The sequence below is a fragment of the Stenella coeruleoalba genome (genome assembly GCF_951394435.1).
Source record: "Stenella coeruleoalba genome assembly, chromosome: 10".
In the NCBI taxonomy this organism is placed as follows: domain Eukaryota; kingdom Metazoa; phylum Chordata; class Mammalia; order Artiodactyla; family Delphinidae; genus Stenella; species Stenella coeruleoalba.
In genome coordinates, this window is record NC_137156.1 from 103,850,683 (window position 1) to 103,870,485 (window position 19,803).

Here is a 19,803-nt window from a genome sequence, read left to right on the forward strand (position 1 = left end):
GAAACACCTGATTGTTTTAGCTGGGACATTATTGCCGTCAAAGGTTTGTCTCTACCCAGTTGAGTCTTGTTGGAAATGTGGCCAGAATTTACTCTGCTGCTTTAGAAAAAGAGCTGAGGGTCAGGGTGGTGCAAAGATGTCTCACTGTGACTCCTCTGAAAGAGAGGCTTACACATTAGGTGTGTCCGTGTCCCTGGTCCTACACTGTGGGGGTTGGGGACACTGTACCACCTGGGCCACAGCTCAGAGCAGGTCAGGCAGAACCTCTTAGGGTGGTGCTTCTCTGACTCAGGCTACCTGCCCCTCCACCTTCAGGGCACACACGAACGCCGGGGGTCCCGTGAAAATGCAGAGCCTGATCCCTGGCAGCTGCCGGTGCTGCTGGTCTGAGGACCACATGTAGAGCAGGGGTCATGGAACATCAGGAAGGGACAGGGCCTGATGGGGGCCACGCCCGCTGCCAGTACACCAGCGGGGTGCAGGGAACAGGACTTCAAAACCAAGCGCCGTCTTCTGTGGAGACCAGGGGCTCAGGGCCATAGGCTGTCGGAACTGCAGCAGGAGAGGCCCCGCCGGACCTCGGCGATTGTACTGGGACAGGAAGGTGAGGGGGCAGCCGGACTGCTGTGCATTACCTGGTCCCTCCAGGGACCGGACCCTTGCACTGTTGTTTTCGTAAAGCAAATGCTTGCCCAGAAATGGCTCTCTTCCTCTTTTCTTCCCGTGAGGCTCTTGCAGCTTCCCGTGGCTGCGCAGAGTTCCTGTTAGTGATGCAGAGAAGACCACATGCTCAGGGACGGAGGCCAGGGCAGGTTTCCCTGTGGCCCTCTCCTAGAGGCAGCGTCTCCCCTGGCTGCCTCGTGCCCACCCGCCCCCCCCCCCCCACACCGGGAAACTAGAATGAGGACGGCATGCGTCTCAGCCCTCCTGGCCTGATCCTCGTGGAGCCTGAGCTGTCAGTGTCTCTTCCTGGGGTAGAGGCCTTGGCACTTTGGGGTGTGAATGTTTGGGTTGAGAGGTGCCCATGGTGGGAGCAGAGACCGCAAGGGTGAAGGTGAGTCTGACCCTCCACGAACAGCTGGCAGCGTGCCCGCGTCCACGCAGAAACGGTGCCCGGCTTGGACAGTGGAGTGGACCCTGTACAGTCTCTGCCTTCACGCCTGCCGCGGGGCAGGTGCCCAGGCGATGTGTCCCTGGGCCTCTTCCTGCTGTCGGCTATCTGATCGGGGAGTGGGTAGGAAGCTACTTGCCGAGGAAGAGCCGTGTCCTTGAGGAGTCCGTGCTGGACGAGGCAGGCAGACGGGCCAAAGTGGGCAGCAGGGTCTGGTTGCATCGCACACGGCCTCCCCAGACTCCTGGGCCTGGCAGGGTCACACATGGAGTCAGCTGAGCGGCTCCGTGTCCTTCAGGAGGCCGTGGCAGGGCATCAAGGACAGCGGAAAGTCTAGGACCAGTTCTACAAGCTTTGGGATCCACGTCGTTTTCCCTAATAACGTTGCCCTTGGGCCACTGTTGCTGGAAGGGAAAGGGCAGCTGCATCCCGGGCCCCTGCCCACTTCCAGCTGGCCGTGTGCAGTGGCACTGAGCCTCTGTGTAACAGACAGTGTCCTCGTCTGTTACACGAGGGTAAACCCTCACCTCACAGCATTTGTGTCCAGATTAAAAGACTGGGCACCTGGGACCGTGCCCAGCACACCCAGGGGTTGTCACTGAGTGGATGTGTGTGCCCTCCCGCGATGCAGGGTGCCAAGAGGCAGCACCTGTCGGCTCTGTGACACGCGCCCTCCGCGCAGACCGAAGATTCATGCTCGCCACCTTCCGTGCAATTCTAATTTCAGCGTTTCTCAGCTCGCTTTTGAAATAGCATCTTTCATCCCCGGGTGTCTGCACAGCCCAGAAACGGGAACAGCCCCCCTCTGCAGGCAGACGTGTGAGATCCAGGTTCACGCTTTTCCTGGGTAAACACCAGATCCAGCAGGAGGGGGTGGGAAGGCCTGGACCTGAGCCAGGACCATGTTCAAGGAGCACGCGTTGAGCACCTCCCGTGTGCCGGTGCCTTTGCTCACAGTGGTCCCGTGGGGAGCTAAGGGGACAGGCTCAGTGATGTGCAGCTCCATCCACACACCTGGGGCCACACAACCAGCAGTCAGATCGGTGTCTCCCTCGGCGCCGTGTCTAATCGGCCCAGTGACTGTTTGTGCCCCAAGACAGTCAGCAGGCGCTTCCGGATCAGAGCGTGTCCTGCCTCATCTCGGGTGACTGGGTGCGTCTGCTCCTGCTGTGTTTTTGAAGGTCCTCTGAGAGGTGCTCGTGCACAAGCACTCAGCTAGGAGGTCCTGCACATCATTCAAAATCATGACCCATGAGGGATCTAGGGAGGGTAACTGCACAGAATCAGGGTCAGCAAAAAACACACGTGGTGTCCCGCTGTCACCGCACGGCCTCCCCTCGCCCGGCTCACCCACAGGGGCCCAGAGCCAGACCAGTGAGGCCGTCTGGTCGGAGAGAGGAGGGTCCTCGGGTGCCCAGCCCGGGACCAGGCCTGGCTGAGGTCCAGTCTGGGTGTCCCTCTCCTGAGCTGGCCCCGAGGGCAGCTGGGTGGGGGTCCCACTGCACTCACCCTGGCTTCTCTCCCACCTAGGTCCTTGCTGTGAAAGTCCTCAACCTTGTCCTGCCGAACGTGTCCCTGGGCCGGATCGACAGCAGCACGCTCTCACGGAATAAGACAGAGGTGAGTCTTTCTGAAGACCTGGGGCAGCTGGGGCTGGTGGGGGGGAAGGCAGCAGCCCCGGGGGGAAATGCAGGCGTGAGCTCTGCCTCGGCGTTTACCACTATCCAGCCAAGGCTCTGTGCGAGGTGACGGGGACTTGAAGATGTGTGAGACGCTGTCTGGCTTCAGGATTGGGTGGGAAGGATTGGGTGGGAAGGAGTGGGTGGCGGTGCTGCCTGAGCTGTACCCACGTGTGCAGAGGAGCTGACCAGATGAAACTCTGTGTGTATCAGCCAGGTCTCTTTTGGTTGTAAGTGACAGAAACCCAACTCAAAGTGATTTGAGCAAAAAGAGGGATTTACTGGTGAGTGTAACTAAAGGCTTCAGGCATGGCTGGGTCCAGGGGCTCAGGGTGTTGTTCACCATCTCTCTCCCCACCTCTCATGTCCCCTGGTTTGGCCTCATTCCCAACCAAATTCTCCCCAAGTGGAGGCAAAGCTGACCACCAGCAGCTTTACATGAGCAACTGCAGTGGAAAGGCCGCACCTCTTCCCAGCAGACGTCTCAGGGCTGGTTCTTACTGGCCGACAGTCTGGGTTACTGGTCCAGGAAAGCGGGCGGCATCAGTCCTACCCAACCTCGTGGCCTGAGAGCAGAGAAGGGCAGTTCTGTTGAGGGGCGGGGTGGATAGGATCGAGGATGGAAGAATGGATTCAGGCCAGGCCACGTGTCCACTGGGTTGGGAGCCGGAGGGGGATCAGAGGAAGGGGTTCGTGGCAGAGGGAACAGCACGGGTGACGATCTCGGCACGAAGAGCCTGTTTGCAGAACAGCCGGTAGTTTGCTTCGGCCACAGTGTAGAGGTGAGCGGCAAGGGGTAAACTGAGGGCAGGTCAGGAGGCACCGCTGTGCCGGGGGTGGGCTACTGCCCTCAAGCAGAGCTCGCTGCCCTCTGTGGAAGCAAAACCAGCCCAGGAGGTGTCGCGTGCAGGGTGAGGCGGCCTCAGGCAGATACGCCGGGGGTTGTGCGATGTCACCGTCACCCCCTCTGGGACCAGAGCCCAGGGCTCAGCATGAACGACGGTGCGCCTTGACGCCAGGTCCATGCAGAGACCGGGGTTGGTCTGTGAAGGTGCTGCTCGGCGGACCAAGCCCCTCCCCCATAGTGAAGGGCCGGCACCTCACCCCCTCCTGTGACGGGGCCCTTATGCTCCGTGCCAGGCTTGTGTCGCGTGCTCACGCGTGCACAGCTCCCGTACCGCGGGGGGCAGACTGAGGCTCCCCATACGCAGGCACATGCCTGGGGCCGCCCGCTGATGGGACTAGCCTCGGAGCTTAGGTCAGCGGGTCCCCAGCCCGCTCTGTCTGGGGGGCAACAACCCAGTGGACAGGCGGCACCCTGGGCGCCTGGAAGGGATGCTCCTCAGGGTTGAGCACATCACTGTGCTGCTCTCCTGCCTCAGCCTCCCATCTTGTGTCAGGAGTTTGAAACCAGGGAGTTGCTGGCTGCCCACGGACCCTGGAAAGTGGAGCGGGTGCCCGGCATCCCAGTGGCCTCCCCCGCTTCCTTGGGGCTTGAGCCGTCGGACTCTGGCTTCATTATAAAATATGGCCTCCTGGCCCTTAGAGCCACTCAGAGAGCAGGCAGCTAAATGGGGATCGTGCCTAACGTGTAGGAGGGGACATTCCCGATCAGGGGTCAAAACCCAGGCCTCCGAGGGCTGGCTGTTTATGAATCTGGCTTGTGTGGGCCCTGTGCGGGGAGCCTGCGGTGGGCCAGTCCGCCCAGTCGTCCACATTCCATTTGAATTTGAATTTAATCTATTTTTTAAAATACTTATTTTTTTGGCTGCGCCGGGTCTCAGTTGCAGCACGCAGGATCTTTAGTTGCGGCATCCGGGATCTAGTTCCCTGACCAGGGATCGAACCCGTGCCCCCCGCCCCCTGCATTGGGAGCGCAGAGTCTTAGCCACTGGACCGCCGGGGAAGTCCCCAATCTAATTTTAAAAGCAGTAACTCCCAAACCTATGTCCTGGGGCCAAATTTGACCCACCAGGGTCAAGGACATTTGAGTAAAGGAAGAAGATTTTCATTCCAAAAGGCAGATCTGTGTGGTGAGAAGGCACAGTGTTAGGACCCAGAAAGACCGAAGCCAGTCATGACATGAGTGAGATCAATATTAACCCCATTTCCGAGGTGAGGAAACCGAAGCTCGGAGGTTGCATAATTTGTCCGAGGTTACACAGCCAGTCAGGGGCAGAGCTGGGACCCGAAGCCTTTGATTCAAAGGTCTCTGCTGGGACGCCTCCTCCCAGCTAGTATTCATTTGCGAGCGCGAAGCTCTCTCTCCTGCTTTGTAATTACTGGTCCACACGGCCCGCGGCTGGAGACCATCGCTGTGTGTGCAGGATCGCTTGTGAGGGGAGTCGTGTGGGCAGGGCCTCCTCCACCTGCCGCGGCCAAATGATGGCTCTGGCTCAAACGTGCAGTTTCCAGAAAAACCACTGATCTGTGTGGCAGCTGTGCTAGGACGGCAGTGGGCTGGAGGAGGGACCTGCCTTTGAGAGGAAACATCGAGGTGCAAATCCGAATTGTTTACCTCACCACCTGAAACCACGTGGGCAAAAGGGAAGGAAGGAAAGGTAACGAGATGATTCCGAGCCCTCATCGTTTGAAAGTAGCAAATTTCAGAGCTTTTATCTCCTTTCTGAAATAATGGAAATTTCACTGAAGGCCTTATGAAAACAGCAGAGTCTGGGCGAATACCCAGCATGCAGCCTCCCCTTGTGCGCTCATCCCCGCCCCCGTCCGTGGTGGCACACCAGCCTGTATCAGGTTTCTGCCGGGTCGGGTAAGCGGGATGACTCTTCAGAAGCACTCATAAATTCCCCTGCTGGGAAGACTCGGAGGGTGGACTCGGGCTGGAATAAATAGGAAGCAGGAGCTTCCAGTCCTTGGCATGGAGAACGAGCCCCTCTCCTGCCTTCTCTCTGAGTCGCCCTTTCAACATTCTGCTGAGCGTTAAAAATAGCAGTGCCGAGGGGGAAAATGTGTTCAGAAGAGGCACCTCCCAGATCCAGCGCCGGGTGTCTTAAGGCCCACTTTAGCCGAGACATTTCCCCTGGAGGCCTGCAGCTTTTTAAAAGCCTCAGGAGGAAAGGAACCATTTGCTTCACAAGCTCACTGAAGTGGGACCTGGGGGAAGGGGCTGCAGGCTGGGGTGCGGGGGGCCTGGCGGGCTCCCGGGGGGATTCGGAGGTCGGCTGTGTCTCTGGGGAAGCAGGACGTTTGTTTGGGGCTTGATGTGGCAGCCAGGACTGCCAGCATGACACCCTCACTTCACAGAAGCGAGCCCTCAGACGCACAGGCTCCCGGCATGTAGGAGTAAAGGCAGACATGCCTGGCGTTGGCTCAGCACCACCCAGTGCACCGCGTCGCGGCCCTCCGTCTCCCCTCCACAGCTCCGGGAAGTCAGTCTTAACATTTGATGTTTGTGGCAACTTAGGCCCAGAGAGGGCAAGTCACTCGTCCAGGGACACACAGCTACTAAGTGAGGATTTGAGCCTAGGTCCTCATGTCCGAGCCTTAGCTCTGAAGTGCTCCTGGAATCCTGGGGACAGGCAAGTGGCTGCTCGGCCTTTGTTGTGTCTGTGTGCACAGTTAGAGCCCCCAGTCAGCACACTGGCCTACTGTACTGACATGCTAATCATTCCACCCTCAACCACGGGTTTTTTGGAATGTGATGAATCCCTCCCACTCTGAAAAGCCTTGAATGTTCTAAATAGTTCTCCGGCCAAGGCCGCCGGAGGGGGAGGTGTGAGGGGGAAGTGCTGAGGAGCTCCTGACGCCCCCTGCACACCATCGATGACCCTCCGACCGCTCACAGACAGGTACCCTGCTTCCCTTCCAGGCCCCATCCCCTGGCCCCGTGTCCAGCTCTTCTGCTGGGAACGTCCACTGTTTATATATTGGGGCAGTTTGTCTTCTAGAACCGAGTCTCTCTTCTCTGTAACTGTGCTGGGACGCCCTCCAAGCGTCTCCTGGCTGGTTTACATTCATGCCTGCTGGCCATATGGTGAGTTCCGGGCACCCAGGGAGCTGAGAAGGGGCCAGCTCTGCTTCCTTTCATTTCTGTGGTGGGTTCCGCTCCAGACCCCCACCCAGTATTTGCGGTGTGCCTGCCTCAGGGGTCAGGCCACTGTTGCCCTGTTGCCTGCGTGTCTTCCGCCCACACGGCTGGGAGGCCACCTGCCCGTGGCCCTGGGAAGCTCCTGCCAGCTCTGGGAAGGCTCGGCCATGCCGAGGCGTTTGACTCATCGTAACCAAGGCTAAAGATAGGCTGAGGCTCCCATGCTGCCCCCAGGACACAGCCTCCCACGAGCCCCTCTGAGAGCCGGTTATTACTTTCCAGTATAACCTGCTTGCTTATCTGATCTTACTCTGTGACTCGCCGTCGTTCATGGCTCATGTCGCCACAGAAGACTTGGCTATTTCGGGCAGCTGATAATTTACCGACGTCTTGAAAAAAAAAAAGGAACCATGGGAACATCTCTTGGCGTGGGCCTCCGTGTGGGGTGGCCGGCGGGGGAGCGCGTGAGCGGGCCCAGCTCAGGCCAGCGCTCTGCATACGGGTCCGTACCCCTGCCTCCCAGCCCTCTTTCCCCCGGGACTCTGGCAGAAACAGCTCCGAGCTCGAGAGAGGCAGATCCCTGAGGTCAGCAGCTGTAATGGCAGCAGAAAAGCCACGGCCTCTGTGGAGAGCCTGTCAGAGGCAGTTCCAGCTGCCAGCCAGGCCCCAGACAAAACGAGGCACCCCCTGCCCTGCCTCTCTCCCAGGTACCGTCACGGGTCCAGCAAGAAAGCAGCTGCAGTCCGGGCAGGGCTCACCCACCACAGTCTCAGAGGTACCACCGGTGACCTCGCAGCAGGCCGGGAGGTGAGGGGCAGCTGCAGGCCGGGCAGGGCTCACCCACCACAGTCTCAGTGGTACCACCGGTGACCTCGCAGCAGGCCGGGAGGTGAGGGTTGGAGGCCCATTTACGTGCGGATAGGACGCCACTGACTTGCCAAGGCTTGGGATACTGGCCAAGGCCGATACGAGCCCCGATATGAGTCTGACCACGGGGGTCTCCTGCCCCAAACCTGCCCAGGGGATGCGTGGCTCCTCCCGACAAGGGGATAAAAATGACATGAAAGCCAAGGCTGCGGGGAGAGGAGAGGTTAATTTCCGTAATTCAAACTGGAGCTTTCCCTCCAATTTTAATTGTGGAAAATTTCAAATCTACAGAAAAGTGGACATAGTAGTATAGCACACACCTGTATACTCCTCCCCATAATTCACCAGTTGGACGTACTCTGCCGTGCTTCCTTTATCTATGCTTAAGTATGGAATATCAATGTGGACATATATTTTAAGATTTATTTTGCTAAAATATACAGAATATAAAAGTGGCCATCTTGACCAGTTTTAAGTGTACAGTTCAGTGGGGTTAAATACATTCACATTGTTCATCCGTCACCACCGTCATCTTCAGAACTTTCTCATCTTCCCAAACTGAAACTCTTCCCCACTGAACACCAGCTCCCCAGCCCCCCCAGCCCCTCCCCCCCGTGAATCTGACTCCTCGAGGGACCTCAGTGTTTGTCCTTTCATGACCAGCTTATGTCACTGAGCATAATGTCCTCAGGGTTCATCCGTGTGGTAGCAGGTGTCAGAATCTCCTTCCTTTTTAAGGCTGAACAATATTCCATGGTCTGTATAGACCATGTTTTGTTAATTTATTCATCCTCAGTGGACACTGGGTTGCTTCCGCTTCTTGGCTCTTGTGACTAACACTGCCGTGAACATGGGTGCGCAAGTATCTTTTCAAAAGCCTGCTTTCGATTCTTTTGGGTTTATACTTAGAAGAGGGGTTGCCAGGTCGTTTTGATATGCATTTCCCTAATGATTAGTGATACTGAGCATCTTTTCACATGCTTTATTGGCCATGTGTATTGATATATCTTCTTTGGAGAAATGTCTATTCAAGTACTTTGTCCATTTTTTAATCAGGTTTGCTGTTGTTGAGTTGTAGGAGTTCTTTATATAGTCTGGATAATAACCCCTTATCCAGGTACATTGTTTGTAAATGTTTTCTCCCATTCTGTGATAGTGTTCTTTGATGAACAGAAGGTTTTCATTTTAAGGTAGTCCAGTTTATCTATTTTTTTCTTTTGTTGCCTGTGCTTTTGGTGTCATATTCAAGAAATTATTGCCAAATCCAATGCCATAAAGTAGATGCATTGTTTTGGCTAAAACTTTTTTTTTATGTTTGTTTGTTTGTTTATCGATTTTGGCTTCGCCGGGTCTTAGTGGCAGTACGAGGGATCTTCGTTGCGGCATGCAGGCTTCTTAGTTGTGGCGTGTGAATTCTTTGTTGAGGCATGCATGCGGGATCTAGTTCCCCGACCGGGGATTGAACCCAGGCCCCCTGCATCGGGACCGCGGAGTCTTACCCACTGGACCGCCAGGGAAGTCCCCTGAAACTTTTGAAAGGAAGTAAGTTGCAGACCCTGTGGTCGTACTTCAGCATGTGCTGCCCGAGAGGAAGGACCCAGAATAAGGACATTCACGCACAAGCCATTCTGTCATCACACTTTGGGAAAGTAACAGTAATTCCCTGTCATCATTCCTTTCATTACCTCTCACCATCTGGTCCATGTTCTGATTTCCTCAGTTGTGACCAACATTTGATTCCAAGACATGAGACCACGCGATCTTGCTGTTTTGTGACCAGCAGTTGTGAACATGGTCCTGCAAGACCCCAGTGATTCATTCTTGTTTCTCTTATTATTTATTCAATCCCTGGGCCTGTGAAAAGGTGGCCGTGGCCCGTGTGATTGGGTGCAGAACGTGGGTCTGCTTTTTCCCTTCCCTCGGTGACCACTCAGGACCTGTGTCTGGTTCCAGGGTCACACCGCAGGGACCACCACTCCCAAGGCACAAGCAAGGTGACCCTCTGCATCACTTCTGGTTCCAGTGCCCTGTGGCGGGTTTGTGCAAACCGCTTGCACCCACCTGCGCAGGGCCTGACCTGCCGGCCCACCTCAGGGCTCGAAAAGCAGGTACAGGGTGAACAGGAGTTCAAGCTTTAGTAGCAGAAAGCGCTTCTCGGGAAAAGATGTTCGGTAGTTCACACGCCCTTGATCCGTGGCAGTGTATACATGTAGGCTAATCCCCATTAGTCCTCTTTCTGTCCAAAGTGGAACTGCAGGTCCTTACTTCTGGTGGCTCTCCTCTGGTCCGGCTCAGGAATTTCAGTCCCCCAGGGCGGGGCGCCTGCTCCGGGGTTGGGGTCATAGCGGGAACTTGGGCCTCGGTAAACAGGGCTTGCTTCAGTCGGCCGTGCTGGGGAGACTCTGTGGAATCAGGCAGGACCCTTATGTCCCCTCCCCACCCTGCAGGCGGCACGTCAGGCCAACAGACACTGTGTCACTCGCGCTTCGGACCCGGCCCTGTGTTCAGGGTCACATCGTGGGTCTGTTAACAGCGGACAAAGAGGCGGGGCAGGGGGAAACTTGAGCTTCCCAACAAAAAGTCCAGAGGCGAGGCCTAGGAGAGGTTTTCTCTTGTCCAGCTCCCTCTGCAGCAGTCCTGCCGTTCACGACCAAGGCGGGGGCGAAGACATGGCCTCTGCAAAGACCTGCCAGTTCATCTTCGGGTTCCCACAGGTTTCTGGCTCCAGAGAACACTTGGGTAGAGTTGCCCTGCTCTCTCCAGTGTGCCGGGGAAGGCTATCTGATTTCCCTGGGGTGAAAATGGGTGGATTAAGAGAGATGGAAACAGCGGAGGAAGGAGATGGGAATCCCAGGTGGCCCTGAAGCAGGTGGAAGATGAGGTTTCCGTAGGCAGAGGGAGGGGATGGGCTGGAAGGAGAGTCGGAAGACCAGCTGCAGACATGTCTGTAGGTGCCTGGGAGGGAACGCAGGAGGTTGGGCCTGCTGGGCTGGGCCTCTCTGGGAAGTGTGAAATCACGTGGGCAGGACACTCACCTGTGCTCAGGGGCCCCCCCCACCCCGTGGCAGTCCGTGAGGGTGGCAGCACGCTACAGTCCTCACCAGGGACGCACCCGTTTCTCTCCTGGGGCGTGCTGGGTCCCTGCAACTCCACGCCCCCTGGCCGCTTGAGCCCACAGGACTCACCTTGGCCTCCTCCTGTCTAAACACGTAGCGCAGCGTGGTGAGAGGTTGGGAATGCTGGTGGTGGGGCCCGCCTGCCTCGTCCTCATCCTGGCTCTGTCCCTCACTTGCTGTGTGACGTTGGGTGAGTCACCCAGCGTTTCTGAGCCTCAGTCTCCTCATGTGTAAAATGGATAATGATGGCAGCCCCTGCGTAGGGGTCCTGCAGAGACTTGAGGGGCAAGTACGCGTAAAGCACTCGGCACAGCACCTGGCACAGGGGTGAGGGCTCAGGGCTAGCTATTTCTAATACTGTTCCAGTTAATCTAATTTTGAGTCTATCCCAGAACAGCTTTTCAAAAAAGAGGTCGAGAGATCTGACTGGGTGGGGGTGGGGGGTGATCCCTGGATTTTGCTCAGCCAGAAGTTTAAGAACGCTCCCAACCGTGGGTTGCTTCCTGTGCTTCAGGGCAAAGCTTTTTCAAAAGGCAGGCCCAGGCTTCCCTGGTGGTGCAGTGGTTTCCTGGGCCCGTGAGCCATGGCCGCCGAGCCTGCGTCCGGAGCCTGTGCTCCATGCCGGGAGAGGCCACAACAGTGAGAGGCCCGCGTACCGCAAAAAAAAAAAAAAAAAAAAAAAAAAAAGGCAGGCGCCCCAGTTGGCTTGTTCCCAGCTGTCAAGTCAACCTTGCTGAGAGCCCTCAGACCCCCCGACAGGGAAGGTGCCAGAAGAGGCTGGGACTCGGAAGAGGACCCTTCCTCGATGGGAAACCCAGGCCGAGGAGTGACGCTGCACCTCGCTGCCCCGCGCTGGGGTCAGGCGGCCGCATGGCATTAGCCTCGCTGTGGGGCAGACCCAGCCTGGGCCCCAGGGTGCACATCCCATCCAGACGCCCGGCGTCCTCCGGGGCGTGACCACCGTCACCCCCATTTCACAGATCAGCAAACTGCATCCCAGAGAGAAGAGCCTTGCCCACGTCACACAGCTGGGAAACGTCAGGGCTGGGTGGTCTTCCTCACAGGGTTTCCCCCCAAGAGAAAAGACGTCACGTCTCAGCTGGTGGACACACCTCCAGAGGTTGGTCACCTGGAGCAAAGGTGCCCTGGCTTGGACCCGGGTCCACAGCCTCCAGTTGGTGTCTTCGCAGCTGTGCTCCAGAAATGGGGGGCGGGGGGGCAAGAGAGATCGCCAGAGACCGAGTCCTTGTTGTGCCTTTAACTATACTTGTGCTTTGAGACCTCTGATTCACGTGCAGTTGTGAGAAATAACTCAGAGGAGCTGTGTGCCTTGCCCAGTTTGCCCCAGAGCTGACATCTTGGAAAACCACAGGGTTATGGCGACCAGGATACCCTCGGGGGTGAGTCAGGCCGTCCCCACAAAGACCCCATGTTGCCATTTTGTAGCCCCACGCCCTCAAGCCTGACCACCACTTGTCTGGTCTACATTTCTCTGATTTGTCCTTTTATTTATTTATTTTTTTTGCGGTTCGCGGGCCTCTCACTGTTGTGGCCTCTCCTGTTGCAGAGCAACAGGCTCCGGACGCGCAGGCTCAGTGGCCATGGCTCACGGGCGCAGCCGCTCCGCGGCATGTGGGATCTTCCTGGACCGGGGCACGAACCCGTGTCCCCTGCGTCGGCAGGCGGACTCTCAACCACTGCGCCACCAGGGAAGCCCTGTCCTTTTTTTAAAATATAAATTTATTTATTTATTTTTGGCTGTGTTGGGTCTTTGTTGCTGCACGTGGGCTTTCTCTAGTTGTGGCAAGTGGTGGCTACTCTTTGTTGCGGTGCGCGGGCTTCTCATTGCAGTGGCTTCTCTTGTTGCGGAGTATGGGCTCTAGGCTCGCGGGCTTCAGTAGCTGTGGCACACAGGCTCAGTAGTTGTGGCTCGAGGGCTCTAGAGCGCAGGCTCAGTAGTTGTGGCGAGCGGGGTTGGTTGCTCCGCGGCACGTGGGATCCTCCCAGACCAGGGCTCGAACCCGTGTCCCCTGCACTGGCAGGCGGATTCTTAACCACTGCGCCACCAGGGAAGCCCCCGATTTGTCTTTTTAAGAATGTCGTGGAGACGGAATCCCACAGTAAGTGATCTTCGGGCACCGACTGTTCGGTCTTTGGTTTTGAATGGGCTCAGGCTGTTGACCGGTGCTCCGGGCCTGGCTTGGGCTGGGAGGGAGAACTCTGTCTGTCTCCTGCCTGGGGGACAGGACACGACCCTCCCCCACTAGGAGAACTTTTGGTGGATTTAGGTCTTAAGCCCTCAGAAGGCAAAGGCCCTGGGGTTGGGCGGGGCTGGTTACCTTAGGGGAGGGTTTGGGCTTCTGAGCCTGTTTCCTTAGGGGAGGGTTTGGGCTTCTGAGCCTGTTTCCCTGAGAGGAGGCGGTCCCTGCCCTGCCTTCCCGGCCGCCCCTCTGCCCCCCGCCCCGTGCGGTGGTGGCTGGCACAGGGGTCTGCCCTTTCCCCGACACAGCTGGCGGCTCCTCCCAGGTCTAGAATGGACCATTGTGTACACAGCGCCTACGTGCTCCAGTCGTGGGAAGAGAGCCAAGAGTGGGAAGCCACCTGTGCCGTCAGAGCGGTTAACCCGGAGCCGACTCCCTGCGGGGCTTCATGGCTGTCAGCAGGGCAGGCGCCAGGCCGCTCAGGAAGGAGGTGACCTCGTGGGCCCTGGCCCTGGGCGTTCGTTCACCGGGACACCCGGCAGCCAGGGCTCTCTGGCCCCGCCGCCCCTTCCCGAGCAGCCCTCCTTGCAGACCCTGAAGGAGCCCCTGCTGCTCCCGTGTTCTCGGCCCCCAGACTGGTGGCCCGGCCCCGCGGGAGGCCCGCCGTCTCCGCTGCAGTAAGGGGCTCATTCATCTCGTGTGGCTTTTCCCAAGTGGTCTGGCTCGCCTGCTCCGGAAGAATCAGGGTGGTGGGGGGACCTGGGACAGCCTGTCCCTCTCCACGTGGATCTGGGACCCTGGATGAGGCCCTGCGGGGAGTTGTCACAGGGAGACGCGGCCCCCGCCCGAGAGTCAGATGGAGACACAGTGGACACTCAAGCCTCCTCACGGGCAGCTGACCCTCTGTTCCCTCACCCCTCCTGACACCACACAGCTCTTGAAAAGAGAGGTGAGGGAAGAGGGGTCACGGCCCCGACCTGGTCCGTAGAGTTCTGTGGGCATGTGTCCCGTCTCAGCTCACGGCAAGCAGGCCACTCACTGTCCCCTTGGGGCAAGAGGAGTGAAGCCAGAAAGTCAAGGACGGGGCCCGGGTAGCCCCGCAAAGGGCATGGTCAGATCCTCAGCCGCAGGTGAGGCCAGTGTCAGAGGAGGTCCCGGCAGGCTGATGGCTGAGGAGGGTGGGCCCGGCTGCTGCGCACGTCCACAGGCGCAGGGGGACAGCAGACCTGCCTCTCAGGCTGGCAGGCCGCCTGCTGGAGCCACGTCCTGCAGCCCGCGGGGGTGTCCTGCCCAAGCCTTTCCCTGGCCTCGTTCCCGCACACACAGCCCTGTGACCCGGCAGTCGTGGGTGCCCCTCACCCTCTTCAACCAGGGGACACTGTGTCAGGACAGACAGACTTAGAGAAAACAGAATCCACTCAGACTGACACCGAAACATCTTCTGAGCTGTTCCTGTGTGAACTCATCAAAGCGAACATACGATGTCGCTCACGTGAAGAAAACCCACAGCTTGATACTGAAACCGTCCCAGGGCACAGGCGTGGATGGCGGCGGGGGGGGGCGGGCGGTCACAGAGCAGGCTGGAAGCAGGGGCAGCGCGGCCGGACTGACCGGGGGTCCCCACCCCAGGCCCGCCGCCGGGGTCGGCTCTTCAGAGCCAGAGCAGGAGGGACCGCGAGGGCCTGACGGGCCCTGTCTCTCTCCTCCCGCAGGTGGACATCTACAACACGGACCCCCTCATCTGCCGCGCGGGCCTGAAGGTGTGCTTCGGCACCCAGCTGCTCAACGCCGTGTCGAGGGTGGAGCGGGCGCTGCCCAAGCTGACCCTGCCCTTCCTGCTGCTGCAGGGCTCTGCTGACCGCCTGTGCGACAGCAGGGGCGCCTACCTGCTCATGGAGTCTGCCAAGAGCCAGGACAAGACGCTCAAGGTGAGCAGCTGCCCCACGTCCCCGGGGCGGGGAGAGTGACGTCCCTCTAGGGCACCTGCCCGAACCCTTGGTTTAGGGCTGGCCTGGCCCCCGGGGAGGCACGTCCGCACCTGGCCTCCGGGCAGAAAAGGTCGTCCTCCTCAGAGGGCGTTAGGCGTGTCACGCACAGCAGGATGGAAAACGCTGTTCCAGGTGGAGCAGTTCCCGGGTGTCTGGCTGAACCGGGAAGACCCCTGGCTGGAGGATGGGGAGAGAGCAAGTGCACCGGCTGTGTCCCTGCCACGTGGCAGCGGAGCCTGAAGGTGGCTCTGCGTGGTCGGCTGGGCAGACCGCCACCCCAGGGCACACGCGCGAACAGACGTGTCCCTGGACAGTGCTGCCCCAGCTTGGGCACGGCCGAGTGGACGGCCCAGTCGAGGGCCACCTCCCGCTAGGTTATAGGGAACGCGGCAGCTCCCCGCAGGTGCCACACCTGCTGCATGGGTGCCGGGACTGGCACTCAGCTCTCTGCCCCGAGCCCCCTGCACCGCTTGCCCCAGCGCGCTGTGCTACAAAGGCTCTCACGTGTCTGCACTGTGCAGCGCCCCTCCGTCGCGGCTAAGAGTGGCAGCCCCTGGCCCAACACCCCTGCCAGAGGGAGGCCCGGACGAACAGCAGGAGGAAGGAGGGGAAGGAAAGCCGCTCCCATCACGGCAGGAGACGGTCCCAGCCGCAAGTCCCACGCTGGCACACCCGAGAGAGAGTTGAAATTCAGAAAAGGCATTGAAATCAGGGTCTCGAAGAGATATTTCCACCCCATGTTCACGGCGGCCAAGAGGTGGATGCAGCCCTGGTGCCCACTGAGGGGAGGTGGTCCGTCCAGGCAAGGGGGTGTTTTCCAACCTTGAAAAGGGGGAAGTTCTGACGCAGATGAGCCTGGAGGAGGCTGTGCTCAGCGAAATGAGCCGGTCACAGAAGGTCAAATAGTGCGTGATTCCACGCACATGACATATGCAAAGTAGTCAAAGCTCATAGAAACAGAAAGTAGAGGGACTTCCCTGGCGGTCCAATGGTTAGGGCTCCGCACTTTCACTGCTGGGGCCCTGGGCAGGGAACTAAGATCTCGCAAGCCGAGTGGCGCAGCCGAAAAAAGAAAAGAAAAGAAAGTCGGGTGGAGTTTCCAAGGGCTGGGAGGAGGGCGCTGTAACGGGGACAGGGTTCAGTTGTGGAGGATGAGAATACGGCACCGCGTGCAGAGGTACTTAACACCACTGAGCCGCACACTCAGAGGTGGTTAAGATGGTAAATTTCATGTTATATGATGTGTACTACAGTTTAAAGAAAACAACAAACAAACTTGGAGATAGCTGTTAGAAATCGCTGAAATGGCAAGTAGGCAGGTGGTTATACACATGGAGAGTTCAGGGGAGGTCTGGCTGGAGATAGAGATTCTGAGTCATCAGCACACGGGTGGTTTTACAGCCAGGGGCCTGGACGGGGCTCCTGGGGAGAGGGGGAAAGAGGCCCGACCCCGCCTCGGCCGCACCAGCCTGCAGCTCAGGAGGGCGGCGGGAACAAGACCAGGAGGGTCGAGAGCTGTGGGAACCACGGAGGAAGGTGTTTCTAGAAGGTTCCCCTGGCCAGCTTTTGAATGATGCCGAGAAGCCAAGTCCTACGAGAGTGCAAGTGATCCCCGGCCACCGCTATGTGAGGCCCGTGGGGCTGGTGTCAGGACCACCACCGTGGGCGGGTAGGAGTGAGGGTCAGCCGGGTCAGGCTGGGGTCCCACAGGGAGGAGAGGAGGCGCAGGTGGGGCAAGGCTGGAGGGGGAGTGGCGTGGAGAGGGGACAGTGGTTCAAGAAAGGATCTGATGAACATGTTGGGACCTTGCCAGCTGTTTGCAGCACCACCTGCTGACCAGGCGTGGGTGCGTGGAGAGGGGGTCCTCTCCATCCGCTGCGCGGCCGCCTTGCCCACACGTCACTCGCAGTAGCCGTGACTTCCTGTCTTTCCTAATTGCAGATTTACGAAGGTGCCTACCACATCCTCCACAAAGAGCTTCCTGAAGTGACCAGCTCCGTCTTCCGTGAGATAAACACGTGGGTCTCTCAAAGGACAGCGGCGGCAGGAACGGGGTCCCCGCCCTGAGTGCCCTGGCCAGCCGTCGGGCCACAGTCGGGGAAGCAGGCAGAGGAAGGGCAGGAGCTGGCTTCTTAGACGTGGCTTGCCAACAAACAAACAAAAATCACAAATTGGAGGAATCCCTAGCGCAATTTACTAAAAAAAAAGAAAAAAGACAGTCTTGTCGCACATCAGGCCGTCCGCCACTGGATCTGCCTTAAGTGGTGGACACTTTATGCAAAAATAGGAGGTCACGGCACTTCCCAGAGAATGTGCTGGAAGGCCTTAGGCCGCAGAGCCCTGCCCCGCCTCTCCCGCTCCGCAGGGTCCCAGGACCCCCGCTGCAATAACTGGAGGGGTCCCCTCCCGCCACCCCGCGCCCCGCCCTCACTGCCTCGGCTGGGCCCCCTCTGGCCGCCGGATGCGGGGCGGCGTCCACTTCCCCGGCAGACTGGCGCCGCCGCGGCCCAGCACATGCCCGCACTTCCTCGGCACGTGTCCACCCGTGACCCGCGTCAGCTCCTTGTCCGCCGGGAGCCCGGGGTGGGCTGTGGGGCAGGTGGGGCTTGGCCCAGAAGAGGCACCCTCGCCCCCTTCCCTCCGCGGGGCACGTCAGGGCGGCTGTTCGTCGCTGACTAGTGTTACCTGGGGCTCAGAGGATGGTTGTGTTGGAGATGGAGTGCCTCGTGTGTATAGCGTCTGTTCTGAAGCAGAGCCGGGGAGGGGGGGGAACCAGGGGCCTTGAAGGCATGGATGCCCGACAGCCCTGTGCAGCCCCGGGGGGCGGGCCGAGGAGCCCCGTGCGGGACAGGCCTGTCCCAGCCCCTGCCTGCCGGGCCGCAGCCGCCCTGGGAGCCTCGGTGCTGGCGGCACAGCTACCTCTGGTGGCCGGAGAAGCTCCCCACGCGGTGGCCCTGCCCACGGCTCAGGCCTGAGGCCACAGCAGCCCCGCTGCCTTTCTCGGTGCCAAACCCGCAGCCCCCCACCCCTGGGCCCTCAATTGCGCCAGAAGTAAACGGGGTCACCACCCACCCGGGGGGTACTTTGACTTCGAAATGGGACTCGCTGTCAGGTCTTGAGGCCCCACCTGCAGATGTGGCCGTGGTGGGGATGGAGCTGCCGGGGCGTGGAACCTTGGGGGAGGTGCGGTCCCGCCACCCCAAGGCTTCCCTGCCTGACGTGGAGGCTGGGGGCAGGACTCCCCACTCCCTTGCCCCTCCAGCGCTGGGAGCTGATGCCCCACGTGTGCCGTGTTCTTCCAGGTCTGCTTCTCGGTCCACCTCCAAGGGCCCCCGAGCTGCTCACCCCAGCGACCGTCAGCTGGGGGGGGCCTTGGTGCGTGTCTTGCTGCCCCTGCCCCTTGGGAGGGAGAGGCGCCCAGGCACCCAGCCCCGGGGGACGGCGCCTGGGTCCCCACAGAGAGCGGCTTCATCGCCACGTCTTATTCCTCTGGCTTCTCTTCAGAGGAGAAGAACATGTAGAAAATGCAGAGAGGTCGGCCCCACCTGCCCAGCTGGGCAGCCGTGAGGAAGTTCCTGCTCTCGGGCGAAGGACCGGCAGAAACTCCACCCACAAACCCCAGGCGCCCAGCCGTCCCGCCTGCAGGCCACAGCCCACCCCCCCCTCCCAGAAGCACGCCGTGGCAAGGCCACATCCCAGAGTAAACACCAGGCCCGTGGGTTGACCAGTAAGCTTTCGATGCATGAATTTATTTATCTGAAAGCTCTTAGAGGCATATTCAGTCACCTTTACAGATCTGGTTAAAGAATCGCCCATATTTAAAAGAAAAAAGTTCTTTGAAACCAGGACTGTTTCCTCATCTGGGAGGGGACACAGGGTACGTCCACCTGCTGAGTCAGGGGTGCAGGTAGCAGCGTCTGGAGGGCCCCCAGGGAGCACCCTCCCGTCCTTGCTGCACCGAGCAAGTCTTGAACTGGGGTCACCCTCCATGTTGGCGGCTCCGTGCCCATACCTGGAGCACCAGCGCCATGCCATCGCCGTGGTGCAGGGGAGCTGGGCTTGGAAAGGAAGCGAGGTCACACACGGCCTGGGCTCGAGGTGACAGGAGGACAGAGGCCACAGAGGGGCCCTGGACATGCAGCCTATCCAAACCACGCCTGGGAGGACGGACATATTACTCGGGACGCTGGGCCCAAGCACGCCTGTGAACTCGGTGCCGCCCTGTAACTCAGAGGCCACGCTGGGCCACACGAAGTGGTTTCACGCCTGAGAAAGTCTCTAGGAAAAGATGCCACCTGCAGCCACTGGAGGTCCCAAGCCCGCCAGGGCCCATTCCTTTGCTGGGATGGGGAGTGGTGACCCCAGCTTCCCCTTGGCTCTTGGGGGCTCTGGAAACTCCCTGCAGGGCCCCACCCTCCTGCTCTTTCTTTCCTTCACCAACTGCTGGCATCAGCCTGTTAGGATCATAAGCAATTTACTGGTTATTGTCATTGCTGCCGCTCAGCCACCTTCCTACACGTACGCTGTTAGTGGGGACCCGTGTATTAGAACTCTTAACGCACCAACGTCTGCCACAGCTAACCCTAATAAACACATGTTTTCTGATGGTGTCGTCTGCCTGTCTGTGATCTGACTGCAACGTCCCTTGCGGAGAGACCAGCGGCCCTTTGCGAGGCTGCACTGGGGGTCTGGGCCGGTCCCCTGATACACCCCAGTATGCGGACCTGACTGTCCCTCTTGCGGAGCGGACTGCACGCCAGCTTTCTCGTACAGACGCGGCCACCGCTGGCACC

General features: G+C 59.2%; 1 protein-coding gene across 7 annotated transcripts in view; it reads left to right on the forward strand.

Moving 5' to 3' along the window:
• The window catches only part of MGLL (monoglyceride lipase), a 277,335-nt gene extending 257,532 nt beyond the window's left edge, over positions 1-19,803 (forward strand). For 6 of the 7 annotated variants that reach the window (XM_079933168.1, XM_079933169.1, XM_079933170.1 and 3 more), the window contains 3 exons: positions 2,642-2,731; positions 14,735-14,950; positions 16,952-19,803. In XM_079933168.1, the coding sequence (XP_079789294.1) occupies positions 2,642-2,731; positions 14,735-14,950; positions 16,952-17,077 (432 nt within the window). In that variant the 3' untranslated portion in view covers positions 17,078-19,803. The remainder of the gene's footprint in view (positions 1-2,641; positions 2,732-14,734; positions 14,951-16,951) is intronic. The other variant, XM_079933173.1, reaches the window with a different exon arrangement.